This window comes from Sus scrofa, chromosome 9 (assembly GCF_054392235.1).
Source record: "Sus scrofa isolate SSC_HxYL_T2T_F1_AM1 chromosome 9, Sscrofa_HxYL_maternal_Yorkshire_Landrace_v2.0, whole genome shotgun sequence".
NCBI lineage: Eukaryota > Metazoa > Chordata > Mammalia > Artiodactyla > Suidae > Sus > Sus scrofa.
Genome location: NC_139391.1, coordinates 131,189,694 through 131,210,372, shown reverse-complemented (window position 1 = coordinate 131,210,372; position 20,679 = coordinate 131,189,694). Strand labels below are relative to the sequence as shown.

The following is a 20,679-nucleotide window of genomic DNA, read 5'->3' as shown; positions in this document are numbered from 1 at the left end:
GACCCTGTGTTGCCACAATCGTGGCTCAGGTGGCAACTATTGCTCCAAACTGATCCCTGGCCTGGGAACTCCTGTCTGAGGGTGGCAAAAACAAAACAAAACAAAACAAAAAACCCAGTCAACTATAACTGATACCTGCTAACTCTTGTAAAGACACGTTGATAAAGAAGATTGATCTTCTAATACTACAAGATGTCAGCACATCTTTTTCTGAATCATTCATACACAATGACTTTCCTAGACTCTTATGCAATCTAATTTACATCAACCTTCCTAGAATCTTCTGATCATTCTTCATAATCTTGGTTCAACACTTGATAATATAATCATGCCATAGTGACATATACTGAATCTCACTGAATATCTGGAATAGATACAATTGTTGGGAATAATATTTTTTCCTAATTATAAATGTGAATAGCAAAAAAATTAAACTAAAAAGGCCACTACTGCCAAATATGGTGTTTTACTGATTACAGAAAAGATAAGAATCTAAAGATTCTCATAATTGCTAATATGACCAAATTTATATACTCCAATTCTCTTTTTACATGACATAAGCCAAAATATATCCTTCTTTTATTGAATACATATTGTTAGGGTAATTTCCTATACTAGACATTTTGACTCAAAGTAAAAATAAGAGAAGATTTTCTGAATAAATTTTAAGCTTCATGGAGGCAATGTCTGGCAGTAGATGTACAATAAATATTTTTTCACTGAAAATATAAATGACAAAATACAGTCCTAACCTTTAGGAAATGCCTATCACTTCATTTTCAATGAGTTATCTCAAAGACTTCTAGATAAAAACATAGGAGTTCCCATCGTGGCTCAGCGGTTAATGAACCTAACTAGTATATATGAGGACTCATGTTTGATCCCTCGCCTTGCTCAGTGGGTTAAGGATCTGGCATTGCCCTGAGCTATGGTATAGGTCACAGATACAGCTCAGATCTGGTGTTGCTGTGGCTGTGGCACAGGCCAGCAGCTACAGCTCTCATTTGACCCCTAGCCTCGGAACCTCCATATGCAGCAGGTGTGGCCCTAAAAAGACCAAAAAAAAAAAAATATATATATATATATATATATATAAAATGTAATGTAGATTATTATAACAAAGCTTATAAATTTTATACAATAGTTCTTAAAACAAGGTAACAAATCTTTAGCAATAAAAAAGAAATTTTCAGCTAAGAATTGAAATAATCACCTCCATCCAGAGGTTTCCAAAAGCAATTTTCATTTCTGTTTCTAATATTGAAGATAAAGCTGTTCCAAGAGATTTTTCAAGATCAGATACAATGCTTTCAAGCAGAATGGGTAGTCCAGGGTTTGCAGATTCTTCCTCATAGCTCTCCTCCAAAGGTGTTGCTTCTTTAAAGCAAATAGTTACAGGCTTTACTTAGGATATTAATAGTAAATATTAACATATATAATTAATATTTGGCCATAAATAATAAACATTTAATAAATATAATTAGTATCTGAATTGCCCAGAAAGCAAATGACTATTTTTAAAACAGTATTTAGAAATATTTATCTTTAGTATACTTGTTTTAGATGCAACATAAATATATTACTTTAGCAGACACTTTACATTTTTGACAAAAGATAAATATTTTTACTAAAATAGAAACTTGAGAAATGTGTGTGATATTTTAACCAAAATTCAAATTTTATTATTTTCAAAAAAATAAAAAGTAAAAGAATGTTTTCCATCTATTTATAATAGAAAACCAAGAACTAGGAATCAAAATATGTTCCCTTCCAAAAATAGTATATTCATCCAATCACAAGGCACTTCAACACATTGTTTTGAAAAGACTGAAATTTGTGACTTAACCTCCTTTATGCTTTCTTCCCCTTCTAAAATGTTTTTATTATTTTAATTGATATTATTTCATTATCATTACTATTTTGATACCTGCTAACTGCAATTTCCCTGTGGCAATATTCAAAATATTAAGTGGCTTACCTCTCTACAAACTAAGCACTTAAAATGAGAGTAATATAATAGGAAAACCAAGAGCAGGTTTCCCTTGAAAAGCCATAAACTAGAATATTCTGATACTCCCTCTGCCATTTTGAATATTATGACAAAAGAAATTTTATTACCAAAAGGTCAGATAAGTAGCCTGTATATATGAATATATGAAGCATACACATATGCTATTAGAGACTTCAATAATTATTTTCCTCACAGAGGGAAATGGTGGGATGTATTTTTTTTAAGTTATGTCAGATTTAGTTTGATAGTCCAACAAATATCAAGCTACAGAACAGATTATTCTGGTGGAAAAAAAAGAGATAAACAACCATATTGCTTTTAGTTTTCTTAAGTATTAGATTAAATTTTTAAAAAACTATTATGAGTTCTTCAAGTTTCTCTATTACTGAGTTTTTATACATTAATAGAAGTTGTGAATATGGAACTAATTTTAAAAAGAAACTAAAAGAGCTCAAGCTTTTCTCTACCTCAAGTGAATATTTCCTATAGCTCCTATTAATTAAAAAAGTATATTCTGTATGACTGGATCACTTTGCTATACAGGAGAAATTGGCACAACACTGTAACTCAGCTATACTTTAATAAAATAAAATGAAATGAGGAGTTCCTGTCATGGCTCAGTGGTTAATGAACCCAACTAGTATCCATGGGGATATGGGTTTGAGCCCTGGCCTTGCTCAGTGGGCTAAGGATCCAGCATTGCCATGAGCTGTGGTGTAGGTCACAGATGTGGTTTGGATCCCATATTGCTGTGGCTGTGATGTAGGCTAGCAGCTACAGCTCCAATTCTACCCCCAGTCTGAGAACTTCCATATGCCACAGCTGTGGCCCTAAAAAGATAAATAAAATAAAATTAAAATAAAATAAAATAAAATAAAATAAAATAAAATGAAATACTTTAAAAGTATATTCTGTGAGGTAAAAAAGTGGAATGAATGTAATGATTATAAATATATAAAAATATATGAGCGTGTATGGACAAAAAATTAAATTAATTTGTAAAAGTATATGTAGAAGGCAATAGCGTTATACTTTCTTTTGGATTACCATTATACTTTTCATTCATTTCTACCATTTATGTAGCAGCAAATACTCCCAACAATGTTATTTAAGTGTACCAAATAAAAATTAGTATTAATTCCAACTGTTATCAACAATCTTAGTACATAAAATAAGATATATTTCTAATTATCCGCAGTAAGAATACTACCTGCTTTCAGTTGTTGTTTAGATATACAGGGCTGATGACATACATCTGTGTTCAGAGACAAGTTTAATAACTCTGCACTCAATTCTTCTTTACTGAGTGACTTCACACCACTTATTAGGCCTTTGTTTCTTAAATTTCTATCATCCCTAAGATTGGTTAGGAGGAAAAAATATTTTATTTTTTTTTAAGATAAATCACATGGCAACTAAAAACATGTGGATTCTAATCAGAGGTTGGTGAGTCTCATCATATATATATATATATAAACAAAGGATAATTTTTTTTAAATACAGAAGATAAATAAGTTAATATACACTAGAGTCAAATCAACTAAGCTTTGGAGAATAATAATAATTATTACAATTTGAATGTTTCCCTGGTACTAGGCACTGTTCTAAGCACTTTAAATATATATCGATCCAATTAATTCTCACAATAAACCTCTTAGGCAGGAGTGGTACTAATTTTTATCCCCATTTCACAAATAAGAAACTGAGCTATAAAAAGGTTAGGTAGCTTGTCCAAAGACACATTTGGTAAGTGGGAGATGGATTTGAACAAAGAATATGATCACCCCAAGAGAAATAAACAGAGAGCCATAGTAAGATAAATGATTTACAAATTTACTTAGAGTGACATAACACAAATGATGGGAATTTGCTATTTACTGAAAGAAGCCAGTATGATTACAGCATAGTGCATAAGACCAGTTTATGCGGCTACAGAGAAAGGCAAGGACATTAACATACGGAAAGAGATTTAAAGATTTCAACGGGAAAGGACAAGATCAGATCTATTTATCAACGGTTGTTCTTAAGTCTAGTTAGCTTCCAGCTTTTGTTAAAGGCAAAGTAATTTGGTCAGACTAACCCTCCCAAAAGGCAAATTAGAAAACGTGGACCGAAACCAAAACAAAGCAAAAGATAAACCAAACAAACAAACAAACAAAACTATTTGAAGGCACTAGAGAGCAATAAAATGCATGCAGAAGGTACAGGGGAATCTACATTCCAGACACAGACCCTGATTGATAAGAACTATATGTTTCTATCTTTTTGCCTGAGGGACACTCCCCAGTTCATCAACACCTTACAACAGAAAGCCACAGACTTTGTGGCTTGAAATGTCAGAAGGCAGTGTTCAGGACTGGGCAGAGGATATAGAAAATTAAGGGGGAAACTGAAGATGGGAGGAAACGACAGAGAAAGTCAGCCCTAAAATCTGCATATAAATTCTGCCTGGAAAAAAACAACTTACTGTCAAGAGACAATCAATAGACCAGACTTAGCTATGACACGGATGTTAAAGCTATCTGATAGAAAATTTTAAATAATTTTGATTAACATGTTAGACTCTAATTGAAAAAGGTGAATAGCAGCAAACCAGTTTAAGCACAGATGAAAATCATTTGACTCAAATGGAAGTGCTAGCAATTAAAAAAAAAAACCCAGGAGTTCCCATCGTGGCGCAGTGGTTAACGAATCCGACTAGGAACCATGAGGTTGCAGGTTCGGTCCCTGCCCTTGCTCAGTGGGTTAACCGTCCGGCGTTGCCATGAGCTGTGGTGTAGGTTGCAGACGAGGCTCGGATCCCGCGTTGCTGTGGCTCTGGCGTAGGCCGGTGGCTGCAGCTCCGATTCGACCCCTAGCCTGGGAACCTCCGTATGCCAAGGGAGCGGCCCAAAGAAATAGCAAAAAGACAAAAAAAAAAAAAAAAAACCAAAAAAAAAAAAAAAAACAAGCAACAGAAATGAAGAATGCTTTCAACTCGTTCCTCAGTACTCAACACAGGCAAGGAAAGAAACAACAAGCATTAAGACAGGTCAAAAGAAATCATCCAAACTGAACTAAAAAGAGAATAAAAGCTTAAAAATATATTTAAGAGCTTCTGGTTAATATCAAATAGTCCAACATGTATGCATGCATTAGTTACCTACGGCATGCAACAATTTATCCCCAAAACTTAGCAGTTTCAAACAAACATTTATTATCTCACATGGTTTCTGAGAGTCAGGAACCTGAGAGCAGTCTGACTGCACGGTTCTGGCTCAGTCTCTCACGAGTTGAAGCATGCTATTGCCTAGGGCTGCAGTCATCTCAAGGTTTAACTGGTGCTCATTTTTATGGCTGTTGGCAGGGCTTGACCCTTTACTGATTCTTGGCTGGAGGCTTCAGTTTCTCACCAAGTGGGCCTCTCCATGGGGCTACTCATAGAATGGAAATTGCTTCCTCAGAACAAGTGATCCAAGAAAGAGAATGAAGCAAGAGAGTGCCCAAGAAGGAAGTCCCACTGTTTTATAACCTAATCTTAGAAGTGATGATGCACACAGACAACCAACCCTGGTACAAGGCAGGAGAGGACTATGCAAAGGCAGTAGTACCAAGAGGCAAGATCACTGGAGTCATCTCAGAGGCTGACTACTACAATGTAATTCCATGACACCAGGAGAAAAGAGCAAATGGGGAAGAAGAAATACTTGAAGAAATGATGGCTGAGAATTTCCAAAATTAAAAATGAACACCAAACCACAGAATCAAGAAGTTCAGAGAACATCAAACAAAGTAATTTCCTCTCTTCTACCACAAAGGTACATACATCCAGGTATATCTGCTAAAGACTGCTACAAACAACTGCTAAAAAAGTAAAAGACAAAGAAAAAAATCTTGAAAGCAATGAGACAAAAAAAAAGACATAACACATATAGAGGAAAAAGACAGTATTTACAGCAGAATTCTTTCTCATCAAAAACCAAACAAGATAGACGAAAATGGAATGAATCTCTGTGTGTGTGTGTGTGTGTGTGTGTGTGTGTGTGTGTGTGTGTGTTGTCTTTTTAGGGCCGTACCCGCAGCATACGGAGGTTCCCAGGCTAGGGTTCGAATTGGAGCTGTAACAGCTGGCATATGTTGGAGCCACAGCAATATGGGATCCAAGCTGCGTCTGCAACCTATACCACAGGTCACGGCAACGCCAGATCCTTAACCCACTGATCGAGGCCAGGGATTGAACCTGCATCTTCATGGATGCCAGTTGGGTTCGTTAACCATTGAGCCATGAGGGGAACTCCAGAGTGACTCTTTCAAAATACCAGAAAAAAGAGAAAGAAAAAAATCTATCTAGGAGTTCCCATCGTGGCACAGTGGAAACGAATCCGACTAGGAACCATGAGGTTGCAGGTTAATCCCTGGCCTCGTTCACTGGGTAAGGATCCTGTGTTTCCATGAGCTGTGGTGTAGGTCGCAGAAGTGGCTCGGATTCTGCATTGCTGTGGCTGTGGCATAGGCCAGCAGCTTTAGCTCTGATTAGACCCCTAGCCTGGGAACCTCCATATGCTGTGGGTGCGGCCCTGAAAAGACAAAAAGACCAAAAAAAAAAAAAAATCAATCTTAGAAGTGCACATCCAATGAAAATATCTTTCAGAAGTAAATGGAAATTAAAGACATGATCAGACAAAGAAAACCAGAAAAATCATTGCCAACAGCTAACATGTCAAAGAAAGCTCTTTGGGCAAAGGGAATATGACCAGAAATCTGACACCAGACAGAAACTTGGAACCATAAAAAGAAATGAAGAGTGTTAAAAATGGGACTGAAGATTAAAATAGTTTTTCTTTTTTTTTTTTTTTTTTTTGTCTTTTTGCTATTTCTTGGGCCGCTCCCACGGCATATGGAGGTTCCCAGGCTAGGGGTTGAATCGGAGCTGCAGCCACCGGCCTACGCCAGAGCCACAGCAACACGGGATCCGAGCCGCGTCTGCAACCTACACCACAGCTCATGGCAACGCCGGATCATTAACCCACTGAGCAAGGGCAGGGACTGAACCCGCAACCTCATGGTTCCCAGTCGGATTCGTTAACCACTGCGCCATGATGGGAACTCCCACTTTCTTATTTTTAATTGCTTTAAATGATAAATAGCTGAAGCAAAAATATTAGCAAAGTATTCTATGTATACTGTTTCTGTAAAAGTAAAATGTATGACAATGACAGTAAAAAGGGCAGAAGAAGAAATGTGACGCATACTAAAATCCTCACAGTACACATGAAGCAATATAATATTATTTAAAGGTAGACTTTGGAGTTTCCATTGTGGCCCAGTGGAAACAAATCTGAATAGTATCCATGAGGATGTGGTTTAATCCCTGCCCTTGATCACTGGGTTAGGGATCCGGCATTGCCATCAGCTGTGGTGTAGGTTGCAGGCATGACTTGGATGCCACGTTGCTATGGCTGTGGCTGTGGCTGTGGTGTAGGCTGGCAGCTGTGGCTCTGATTCGACCTCTAGACTGGGAACTTCCATATGCCATGGGTGCGGCCCTAAAAAGCAAAAATACGGAAAGGAAAGAAAGGAAAGGGAAGGAGGGAAAAAGAAAGAGAGGGGAGGGAGGGGAGAGGAAAGCAAGGAAGACTTTGATCGAGTAAAAGTAGATGTATATTGTACATAAGTTTTTTCAAAAAGGTATAAAATCAGTAATGGAGATGAAATGGCACCATAAAAACACCTAATAAATCCAAGAAAAGAAAGAAAAAGAAAAAAGAAAACAGCTAAACAGATTGAAAATAATTAGCAAAATAGATTTTGATCCAACTGATTAAATATGAATGGTATAAACTTATCAGCTAACAAGGAAGAAAGTGGATTCCCCTGTGGCTCAGTGGGTTAAGGGCCCAGCATTGTCACTGCTGTGGCTGGGATTTGATCCCTGACCCGGGAATTTCCAATGTCCCAGGTTCAGCCACTCCCCCAAAAAAGACAGAAATTGTCAAAATAGACAAAAAAGAAAGTACCAACTATATGCTATATAACAGATTTCATATGCTATATAAACATGGGTTAAAAGCAAATGGATGAAAAAATATACAATATAAATACTAACCAAACAAAACTGGATTAGTAATATTATATATAGTACTAACACCAAACAAAGGAAACTTTAGAAGCAGGTATATCATTAGGAACAAAGAGAGACATTATATAATGAGAAAAGTGTCAATTTTCCAAGAAGACAATCCTAAATGTGTTTGCCTGTGACTATAAAGCATTATAATACATGAAGTAAAACACTGTACTGAAAAGAGAAGTAAACAAATCCACAATTACAGTTGGGGATTTCAATACTCCTTTCTCAGTAATTATAGCAGTAGACAGATAATTAGTAAGGTTTTAGAAGACCCAAACTCTATCAACGAAACTGACCTACTTGAAATTTATAGAATATTCTATCCACAAGAGCAGAGCAGAATATAATCTTCTCAACTGTGCATGAAACATTCACCAAGGTAGACCTTATTCCTGGCCATAAAACAAAGTTTAACAAATGTAAAAAAATAGGAATTGTATAAATTATGTTCTCAAACCAAAATAAAAGTATAAGTCAATGACAAAAAAGATAACTGGAAAATTTGCAATATTTGGAATAAATAGCAATGAATATCTACATAATCAATGGGTCAAAAAGAAGTCATAAGTCATATTATGAAGTATATTGGACTAAATGAAAATAAAAATACAACATATCAAAATTTGTGGAGTACAGTTAAAGCAGTGCTTAAAAGGAAATTTTAAGCAGTTTCAAATAAATGATCTAAGCATTGATCTTAAACTAGAAAAAAAGAGCACAAAAAGGGGCAAAAGAGTATTTTCTGAAATTAATCCATGTATTAAGAGGGAGGTGGGCTACACCAGTGTATCCACTGTGTGTAGACACACTATATAGTTGAGATTTGGGTATTTTAATATTACACATTTTCCCTCAAAATAAAAAGAACTATATAAAAGTAATCATATGAGGGACAGGGAGTAGACAGAACTATAGATAACAGAAAAACAGCAGATAACTGTTATAGCTGAGTACTTAGGAGTTTATTAAGTCTTCACTTTGAAATTTTTCATAATGAAACTTTTTTAAAATGCTATTATTACTTTTTGAAAAAAAAATGAAGGAGTGTGGAAGTTGAGAGCAAAATAAGTCTAAGAGCAGAAAAGGAAGAGGAAAAATAACATCACTTGACATGCAGGATGGTGGCAGAGGAGAGAAAGAAAAGAACATACAAAACCTTTTATTTGACTGGATATAGATCATGAAGGAAAGGCAGGAATCAAAAATGACTCCAGGAGTCCCCATTGTGGCTCAGCACTAACGAACCCAACTAGTATCCATGAGGACACAGGCTCGATCCCTGGTCTCGCTCGTGGGTTAAGGATCCAGCACCACCGTGAGCTGTGGTGTAGGACACAGGTGCCACCACTTGGATTCCATGTTCCTGTGGCTGTGGTGTAGGCTAGCAGCTACAGCTCCGGTTCGACCCCTAGCCTGGGAGCTTCCATATGCCACAGGTATGGCCCTAAAAATCGAAAATATAAAATAAAATAAAAAATGACTCCAAGGTTTCTGGCTTTAGCAAACAGGTCAAAGACAGCACTTTTTATTCAGATGGAGCACAGTAGAGAAGGAAAGATCAGGAGTTCAGTTTTGGAGATGGGAGATTCCAGATGTCTATGAGATCTCCAAGTAGAGATAATGAGTAAGCAGATGAATATACTCGTCCATAGTTTAGAAGAGAAATAACAGACTGGAGATATTAACAGAGTTGCTGACCCATACTTAGAACTGTAAATGGAAGTAAAGCACTTAGAATGAGGTATAGTACCTAGTGTTATAGAAGGGTTCTCCTATCGCTGTTATTAATTAATATTATTTATCATCAGCTATGTAAGTAATATAAATGTATCTTCAAAATAAATACATGTGACTCACACAGTATGATTATTACCCTTTATAAGAAAAAATTAAAATTAAAAAAAAATAGGTTCACCTAGAACATAATAAAGCCAGAATTAAAGTCTGACTACACATGTTCATTTCACTAAAAACTGCTACAACTGTTAATTCCAAAACAGTAACTGCAGAAGTAATGGAGAATTGATACAATCTCACCAATTTAATTTTCATTCTAAGTTGAACTAAAAAAATAACAATTATATGACAATGATCTCAATTTATCTCAAATTCAAAATGATTAATATACTGCTAATTCTATTTAAGCCTTCAACAAACTCCAAGATGATATAATGTCCTAGATTTTTTAAAAAAATTAAAACTAGAGATAGAAATTTCTAATATTTCCTTTAATATAAAAATGTGTAACATTATGTTTGAACACAGCGAAAATGATAACTAACCAAGGGCCCTTATAAGAAAAATCTTAAGGACTATTCATTTCTATAATCACTCCATTTCACAGAGAACTTAGGCAAAATCATGAAAACTGTACAAAATCCATTTTGCAGTGAATGAAATTCAGACTAAAATTGCAAATTAAAATTGCTCTTGTCAGTTCCTTCAAAGCCTTTTCTCATACATGATGAATACAATTCTGCCTAACATATGTTACTTTTATCTTAGAACTGCGTTATGAAAGTATTAGTTGGGAATGGAAGGCAGAAGGGCAAAGGAGGAAAAACTCTCACTGAGATAATTTTATGTCCTGGGCACTCTTCTAAGTGTACACACACACACACTCACATACACACATTTTTTTCTCTGTCTAAATACTCACAATTGGAGTTCCCACTGTGGCACAACGGGATTGGTGGCATCTTGGAAGCAATGGGACGCAGATTTGATCCCAGCCCGGCACAGTGGGTTAAGGATAGGTGTTGTCACAACTTCGGCTTACGTCAAAACTAGGGCTCGAATCTGATCTCTGGCCTGGGAACTCCATATGCCTCGGAGCGGCCAAAAAAAAACTTACAATAACCTCATAAGGCAGATATTGTTATTCTCCCTATATTTTACACACAAGGACACTAAGTTAAGCAACCTTCCAGGGCACAAAGCTGGTAAGTGGTAGATCCAGAATTCCAACTCTAACTGTAACAGGTATCCAGGACATAACAGCAGCATAAACCAGCCCTTCCTTACAAGTCAATTAATCAATTAATTAATTAACTCTCCTGCCTCATGACCTAAAATGTCAGATTTTTATTTCTAAACTATTTTATTCGGATAGTAAGTTGACTTTCCTCCGCATTTTCAAAAGTTTTCTGAATACCATATAAATTAAATTGAAATATCATAAGATTCAAATCTTATTCTTCCATAATTTGGACATTATAAGAATGTGAGATAGACTATGCTTACTGGTGGATTTAGAAAATTATGTATGTTTCTGATCTTTGGTATGGTAGATAGAGTATGATTTTTAAAAAGTCTTTGGTAAAATTTGCTATTTAAAAAAAAAAAAAAAAAGAGTAAAATGACCATGAAACTCACGTGCACAAAATAACAAGAGAACAAGGGAATAATTCCTGGTACTGAAGACAGCATTTTAATACACGATCATCATTGTTCTCATCACTCAATCCATCTGCAAATTTAGCAAAAGCCACAGTCAATAAGCACAGTAAAAATCTGGGAACTGAAAATAATCTAGGCCGTATTTACAAATTGAATCATCTAAAATAAAGAAAACTTTTTAAATGAAAAGAAGAAACTAAGAAACAGCAAAAACAATGCCTTGAAAATTCTGGATCAAGAATTCAGGCAGCATATAGCTGTAAGTTTAATAAAGTGATTAGTTTACTACTAAAATGGAATAGGATACGCCTAGTAATAAACCCAAAGGAAAAAAATGTGACCAGTAGGTTAAGTGCCATGTTAGAAACCAAAAGCTATGAATTACAGTCTCAGTTGAGCCACCTGGAAATTACAAGTAAATTAGATGATTACATCATGCTTCAAATTATCTTAACATAAAAGGAGTCTGAAAATAATGAGCAACTGTGGTGCGAGCAACAGAACCATGTTCACGTGTCTGCTTTTTCTTACCCTGTAAGTAATAACATTTAGAGATAGCTGTATGGGAGAAGGCAGTATAGGTCCTAGGAAGAGAATACAGAAAGTAATTTCCAACGAACGTTAATTAGTGGCTGACGTAGTGTCCTCTGGCATTCTCCAAGCCTTAAAGTGTGTAGCAAAGGTTTGTTTTTGTTTTGTGAAAATAATGTAATGTGTAGAAATAGGACCAAAGGTAATGTTTCTTGTTAAGTCCTTACACTACTTGCCTCGGGACTCCCTGGGAGTACTTACTAATAATATAGATGGCAGGACTACACCCCAGACCTGTATCTGGATAGGAATCTTCGGAGTCTAAACTTAAAGACTGATTTAAGTCCTTGGTAAGTCTCTTAGTAAAATTCAAGACATATTGGCCATTGAGCCACAACTTTTTGTTCCCAGATTATAACCTTTATTCTCCCTCATCTGTTGGCCTATATTACTTAGTCCTCTAAAGTTTCAAATTAGAAAACTCATTCATTCATGCAATAAATATTATATAGGGTCTAATTTGCACTAGGTCCCTATGCTAGATAATTGGATATTCAAAGACAAGCTCTATGGGGGCTCATAAATCTCCTGATGAAGTCTAGACAGAACTCAACTGATCTCACAGCAGGAGCCTGAGGGAGACATGATTCAGTTCTTTCCTCAGACAACCAGGAAGTCAGACAGGCATTTATTACAGCAGCCAATTTTCCTGCTTTTAGCTCACAGAGTGAATACCACAATAATACAAAATGGGCAGCTCAAAATCACTGGTAAACTTCAGCAATTTGGCCAATGAAAGGAGGTTTAAAGTGCATAGTAACTGCTCTAAAGGTATCAAAGTTCAAGATTACCTGTTCTGTCACTTTTTTCTAGGGTACATGGGACAGAAAGACACATATAAAACCACAAGAATATTCAAGAGATATTTTTTCAAAACATATTTTTGAGCACCTGCTTGAGGAACTGTCAAAAGTGAACAAAACAGACTCTGGAAACAGACCGATGTGGGTTTGAATCCCTTCTTTCCCACTTACTAGACATATAATAAGGGGCCAACTGCTTCATTAGGGTGATTGAGAAAATTCATATGAAACACTTGGCCCAATATATGGTTATACCAAGTGCTTCTGCATGCAGTGACATGATGTGGGATCTTAGTTCCCAAATCAAGACTGAACCTTGGCCGCTGTGGTGAAAAGTGTCAAGTCCCAACCACTAGGCCACCAGGGAACTGCCACCGAGTGCTTCTTAAGTAGTAAATATTTATTACTTAAGATTCGGCTTAAATGACACCTCAACAGCAATCAGCTCTACTCACATTTGACAGCAAAATAAATTCTGTATAAATTATAGTTAATATGACTTTTAAGATTTAATAGATTAAAGTTTCTCAGAGTTCCTTTATGGCCCAGCGGGTTGAGGACCCAGCACTGTCACCACTGTGGCTTGGGTCTGATTCCCAGCCCCAGGACTTCTGCATGCCACAGGATCAACTAAAAAAAAAAAAAAAAATTAAAGATTCTCAACAGCAGGCTTTATATGCCTCATTCAGTGTTGTAGCCTCAACACTTAGAACAGTGTCTGGTACAAGTATTTGGCAAATAAATGATTCAAGAAAAATATAATAAAAATGATGGAACAAATGGTGTGGGAGGTATCAGAAAAACAAAAACCTTATTTTTGCCTTTAACTATTTTTATCTAATTACAAAAATAAAATAATTATAGAAAATCTGGAAAATTCAGAAAATATAAAGAAAATTAAAATAACTCATAATTCTACTAGCTCAATATAACCAATATTAATATTCACTATCTGTAAGTATATATGCATAATCTAAGAAATTTGGGATTGCACTTTATGTTTTTTTAAATCCTATTTTGGTTTCTTTTGTGGGTTTTTTGTTTTTGTTTTTTACAAGTTGAAATGAGTTCATTAGTGTCAGCCCTAATCCAATGGGACAAGTATTCTTATAAAAAAGGGGAAATTTGGAGACAGACATGCAGAAAGAGAAGATGATATGAAGAGACATAGGGAGAAGGCAATCTACAAGCCAAGAGCAGTCTGGAATAGATCTTTCTCTCACAGCCCTCAGAAGGAAACAACCCTACTGACACCTTGATTTCATTATTTAAAAAAAAAATTTTTTTCTTTTTACAGCCACACCTGCAGCAAATGGAAGTTCCCAGGCCAGGATTGGAATTGGAGCTGCAGCTGGAGCTTACACGCCACAGCCACAGCAACACCGGATCTGAGCTGCATCTGGAACCTATCCACAGCTTGTAACTACGCCAGATCCTGAACCCAATGAGCTAGGCCAGGGATCGAACTCACATCCTCAGAGAGACAACGTCAGGTCCTTAACCCACTGAGCCACAATGGAAATGCCTGACACCTTGACTTTAGACTCTTAGCCTTCAAAACTATGAGACAAATTTCTAGGTGATTTTTTGTAACATTTGTCCTTCTCTGGCTGACTTAATCTAAGATATCTGGGATTCTAGATTTGTCTTAATCTGACAAATTTCTGGGTGGTGTTTTGTAACATTTGTCTTTCTCTGGCTGTGGTTTTTGCAACATTTGTCCTTCTCTGGCTGACTTAATCTAAGAAATCTAGGATTCTACTTTATAATCTTCTATTTTTTATTTATTTGTTTTGGTTTCGTTTTTGGCCACCCCACCACAAATGGAGTTCCGGGCCAGGGACCAGATCCAAGCCACAGTTGTGACCTACACTGCAGCTGTGGCAACCCCAGATCCCCTTAACGCACTATGCTAGGCCAGGAATCAAACCTGTGTCCTGGGACCACCGAGACATGGTTGTTGTACAATAGTGTCAACGATGTTGCACCACAATGAGAACTCCTTATAACTTTTAACATCCTATTTTGTTTAATATCATTAACATTTTTCAAAGTACAGTATTCTCTCATGTGGCTATAGCATTCTATGTAACTTTTCCAAGTGTCAGACAGTCAGGATGCTTCTAATTTTTTGCTGTATAAATCATGCTATCATGAACACTACTTACATAAATCACTGTAAGCATCTCTGATTACTTCTTTAGAATAATTTCTAGAAAGAGAATCATCTCTTTAGGCTTCTCGATAGACACTGGTAAACTGCTCTTCTGAAAAGTTACTAATACATATTCCAGCTCTGAGCGCTGTAAGTGTTCCTATTGGGTATTGCAAGGAGTACCTTTCTAAACCTAGAAGCAATAAAAAGAAATAACAAGGGGACAAGGAAAAGATAAAAATGAAAAGTCGGAGTTCCTGTCCCGGCACAGCAGAAACAAATCCAACTAGGAACCATGAGGTTGCAGGTTTGATCCCTGGCCTCGCTCAGTTGGTTATGGATCCGGCGTTGCTATGAGCTGTGTTGTAGGTCACAGACGCGGCTTGGAGCTGGTCTTGCTGTGGCTGTGGCTGTGGCATAGGCTGGCGGCTAGAGCTCCAATTAGACCCTTAGCCTGGGAGCCTCCATATGCCACAGGTGCAGCTGTAGAAAAAAGACAAAAAAAGACAAAAATTTTAAAAAAAGAAAAGTCTTTACACATAAGAAATTAACAATATTTAAAATAGCACACAGGAAAATATTTGCCTTGAACAAAAGGGCTGACTAGGTGTACTTCTTCTTTTGTGAATTACCTATTAATAATCTTTGTCCATTTAGGAGAAAGGGATTTTTAGTTTTTCTAATCAATCTGTATAATCTTTACATATAAGAGGACACAAAAGAATAATTTTTCTACTTTAAACCATAAACCATTAAGTACTTTAGTATATTAACTCAACCAATCTTCACAACTATTTTTTTTCATTATTTAGAGAATACTTCATTAGTTTCTGTAATCAAACCCACATAGATAAGACCTTACCATAACTATTTTTTTCACCTGGAGGTTATTTCCTCCAATTTCATTTAATCAGTTTCCTCACCTTTAACTTTCCCAGGTCTGCTTATAAACCAGATCGATCAGATTTCAAATCCTATTCTCTTCTCACCATAATATATACCACATCAAATAAATACAATTTTGAAAAGAATAAGGACAACACCGAAACTATGGTCAACTAAGGCTATTTAACATGGGCTATCTGTATTCAATTTGTGGCATTTTTTTTTAATGTAAAATGCTTGTGTAAAAAAACATTGTTATAATACTCAATGATTATGTAAAAGAAAATAATACATGGAAAATAATCAATTATTAAATAAGCTGGAGGCAAATGTGCTTGATAGATGTAAAGCGTAATTAAAGATTATTTTGTTCACTTCTCTCCAAACAAGTATTTAATTTTACTCAATAATCCTGAGTTAAGTTTTTTATGAGAATTTCAATTTATCATTAGACTATAAAATATAATTTTATTATAATAAAAATGAAAGATATTTCTAAAGAATATAAAATCATTGACAGAATAAATGTATTAAGTACAATGGATTTTATATAAAGAATGTTTTGGATAATCAGTTTGACAGACAACAATGATACACTGAAACATAAAAGATTTATCTGACAGACAATTATATAGTCTATTACATATCTACAATCTTTGATTAAAAGAGCAATTTAACAAAACTAAGATCAAGTAATACCAATTCAAGCATTAAAACAAGAAGAGCACATTAGGTTCTAAGACTAACTTTATTTTACTTTTTAAATTTTATTTTATGGCCACACCTGTGGCATATGGAAGTCCCCAGGCCAGGAACGGCATACAAGCCACAGCTGCAACCTTATGCCACAACTGCGGCAACACAGGATCCTTTTAATCCACTGTGCAGGCCAGGGATCGCACCCACACCTCCCCAGAGACCCAAGCTATCACAAGAGAATTCTTAACCCACTGTGCCACAGCAGGAACTCCAAGCCTTATTTTTAAATGACTTAAATAAAACCAATACGGGAAAAAATAAAATCAGGAGAAAATCTATAGACCTTTATTACAAAAATACCTCCTATTACAGGTTCTGACAAACCAGAGGAAAACAATGCCTGCCTCTGTATTATATTAACTATGGATAGTAATGACTAGAAACCTAGACCTCTTACTGGCCTCATCACTCAACATAATATTTTAAAAAAAGAATCCAAAGTACTCTAATTTAGATAAATATGCACACAAAGCTATACAGTCACTATCTGTGAAATACGGATATAACCTAACAAGGTCTGAAAAGCAGAAAAGTAAAAACCAAAGACCTCCAAACAAGTCTAAAAGAATACCCCAAAGCATCACTATGTCCTGCCATTTCACACTGCAATAATATTTCTTTTTTTTTTTTTTTTTGTCTTTTTGCCTTTTCTAGGGCCGCTCCTGCAGCATGTGGAGGTTCCTGGGCTAGGGGTCAAATCAGAGCTGTAGCCACCAGCCTACACCAGAGCCACAGCAATGCGGGATCCGAGCCGCGTCTGCGACCTACACCATAACTCACGGCAACATCAGATCCTTAGCCCACTGAGCAAGGCCAGGGATCGAACCCGCAACCTCATGGTTCCTAGTCAGATTCATTAACCACTGAGCCACAACGGGAACTCCTGCAGTAATATTTCTAAATTTTAAATATCAAAATATTTAAAATTTCCCTTCAATAATAAGCCAGAATACAAACAAATTTTAATCAGGAAGCACCCTGAGAGAACAATACTCACAAAGTTTTTGAGATGCAAGCTGTATGGACTGACCCCAAAGCTTTTTATCTTGACTTTTGAGACTGTCATTGATGAAATGAACTGCAGGTATAGCTTTGTGCTGGGCATGTTTCAATAATTTTCCTGCCTTCATACGATCCAACTCTTGTACAACAACCCAGGGAATTATCAACACAAGTCTGTCAAAGCCTAAAAATAAAAAGATTTCTTAGAAGTCAACAAATACTTATTGAGCTACTAAATCAAACTGCTGTAGGAGAACTGAAAGATTTAAACTCATAATCTAAAAGAAAGGATAAAACATAAAAAACAGAAACTAAAAACAGATGTGTCAAGAGAATGTTACAAAAACAAATACTAGGACTTCCCATTGTGGCTCAGCAGTTAATGAATCCGACTAAGAACCATGAGGTTGTGGGTTTTATCCCCGGCCTTGCTCAGTGGGTTAAGGATCCGGTGTTGCCGTGAGCTGTGGTGTAGGTCACAGACACGGCTCGGATCTCACATTGCTCTGGCTCTGAAGCAGGCTGGCAGCTACAACTCCGATTAGACCCCTAGCCCAGGAACCTCCACATGCTGCAGGAGCGGCCCTAGAAAAGGCAAAAAGACACAGACACACACACACACACACACACACATACACACAATACTACTGGAGATCAAAGAAGAATAAATTTAAAAGCTAGGTTAACCTGTAAAGGCTTTTTTGTAAATTTAAGGTGATTATGCCTTATTATATGCGTGTCTCTGTGTGTGTGTGTGTATATATATACACACATATACACCTATGTATTCATAATAGCATATCCAAATAGATCAAGCTACAACCACTGCAGAAGCAATGCCAAGTAGTTACGTATGTTGTGAGTCATATGGTAAGTCCCCAAATGGAAATGAGTTTGTACAGGGGAAAAAACTCACATCATTGATAATATAAAATACCACCTCAAATAAGAAAAATCGGAATCAGTAAACACATTTTATAAATACCTGCGATTTCTGTTGTCTTCAAAATTCTAAGAAATTTGAGATGATTCATCAGAATATTTGTGTCAATAACAAGCAGAAGCTTTTTGTCGGAAGCAGTATTTGCTAAAGAAAAAGAACAAAGTGAAGATTTTGTGACATTCAATAATGGACTTGTCTAATAACTAAAATGTTGGTACCATAGAACTTTGATAGCCTTCTTAAGAGAAGGCAGTTCTTTAGACAACAAAAACAAAAATGCATTTATAACATTCTTAAGAGAAAGAACAGTAATCAATGTTTAATTATCTACCAGTAGAACACTATATATTGCTTATAGGTGGATTTTAAATCATAAACTAATTTGTACCAGCAGTAACTGAGCTGCCAAAATCTGTACCATATCACTGGTAGTTATGTAATCAGGAATGATAAGCTAATTTTAATATACTCTGAAATATCACTGAAGAGATAAATAACGTGTAAAAAAAGAAAACAATTCTAGCATTATTTCATGGGGCTATATGAGAAACATCTAGAAAACACAATAATTTGAAAAATGTAACATGAATGTAATATAACATTACTATCATTACAAATACAGGTCAAAACAGTATACCAACATATTTTGGAAAATATTTATCATTATTTCTCTCAGTGGTAAGAATAATCACAATTCTACTATATAAATAAGAAAGCCATGAATATAATTACCTTTGAGCAATTTGCATTATTTCTGATCAGTGCTTTGCAAAGTTGAAATTAAAACTTATGCGTAAGAGCAAGAATACAAGACAATTCATAACTTTGATTACTGCCCCTTGGCAAAAAGAGAAACTCTAATAATGGGAGATATATAAAACAAATGATGCTAAGACAAATCTTAGACCTTATTCCTATAGCTAAAAGAAATATACCATGCTTATTTCGAAAGAGCACATTTTAACATTTTTTGTCTAAATGTTATAAAAGTTGAATGTTATCATACTAATTCTTAAAAAGACATAGGCGATCATAAACATTATCATATACATATAGGGTGTACCAGCAGAGGAATGCACATCATCTTCCACCACGTCAATCTCCATATTCGTTAACTCTCCAGAAGGTGGAACCACAGGTAAATCCACACTTTTTTCCACACGTGCAGCATGAAGCTCTTCGACTATCTGCATCTAAATTGCAAAAGACTCATAATAAAATATTTTGAATTATTTTCTCTGCAGATTAATAAAGGAAATCAATTAATTCTTAACTAACATATTTAATGTGAGAGTTTGCGGAAAGAAAAAAATTTACAAAAAGACAGCAGCCACATGCTAAAAGAATAGAAGACAGATTTTATGGAGTTCCTGTTGTGGCTCAGCGGTAAAGAATCTGACTAGGATCCATGAGGATGTGGGTTCGATCCCTGGCCTCACTCAGTGCATTAAGTACCCAGCACTGCTGTGAGCTGTGGTACAGGTCACAGACATGGCTCGGATCCTGTGTTGCTGTGGCTGTGGTATAAGCCAACATCTGTAGCTCCAACTCAACCCCCAGACTGGGAATTTCCATATGCTGTGGGGTGCATCCCCCACCCCCCGCAAAAAAAAAAATCATAAAAGAATACAGGTTTATAAGCATACACAAAGTTTTTATAACAGCTCTCCTCTATTATTTTACTATTTCTACAACTTCAGACAAGCATATTATTTAAAAACCACAGGTCTGAGTTTACTACACAATAGAAATATTAAACACCCATGTCCTTTTAGTTAGGATTAAATGAAATAATGTGAAGAACCCCATACAGAATTGAGTATATAATAGACTTTCAAAATAATTCTCATTTCAAAGTACCTGAAGAGCCAAATGTTTTTATCTGGATGATGAGTATTTTTTTTCAGATTTCTAAGATTGTTTATGAATTATAAAAAATTGAAATCTAGGAGTTCCTGTTGTGGCTTATCAGGTTAAGAATCCAACTAGTATCCATCAGGATGTGGGTTTGATCCCTGGCCT

The 20,679-nt window shown here is 35.9% G+C and overlaps 1 protein-coding gene across 16 annotated transcripts in view; it reads right to left on the bottom strand.

Moving 5' to 3' along the window:
• SWT1 (SWT1 RNA endoribonuclease homolog) overlaps positions 1–20,679 on the bottom strand; it is a 104,399-nt gene that overhangs the window by 64,683 nt on the left and 19,037 nt on the right. For 11 of the 16 annotated variants that reach the window (XR_014816495.1, XR_014816494.1, XR_014816497.1 and 8 more), the window contains exons 7-12: positions 19,721–19,850; positions 18,700–18,801; positions 17,710–17,898; positions 11,496–11,589; positions 3,222–3,367; positions 1,214–1,377 (exon numbers count right to left, since the gene is read on the bottom strand). Coding sequence is in view for 7 of the 16 variants with exons in the window: in XM_013979933.3 (XP_013835387.2) it covers positions 1,214–1,377; positions 3,222–3,367; positions 11,496–11,589; positions 17,710–17,898; positions 18,700–18,801; positions 19,721–19,850 (825 nt within the window). In the remaining 9 variants the exon portion in view is untranslated. Of the gene's footprint in view, positions 1–1,213; positions 1,378–3,221; positions 3,368–11,495; positions 11,590–15,081; positions 15,262–17,709; positions 17,899–18,699; positions 18,802–19,720; positions 19,866–20,679 lie in introns of those variants that run through there. The other 5 variants (XR_014816500.1, XR_014816501.1, XR_014816502.1 and 2 more) reach the window with 3 other exon arrangements.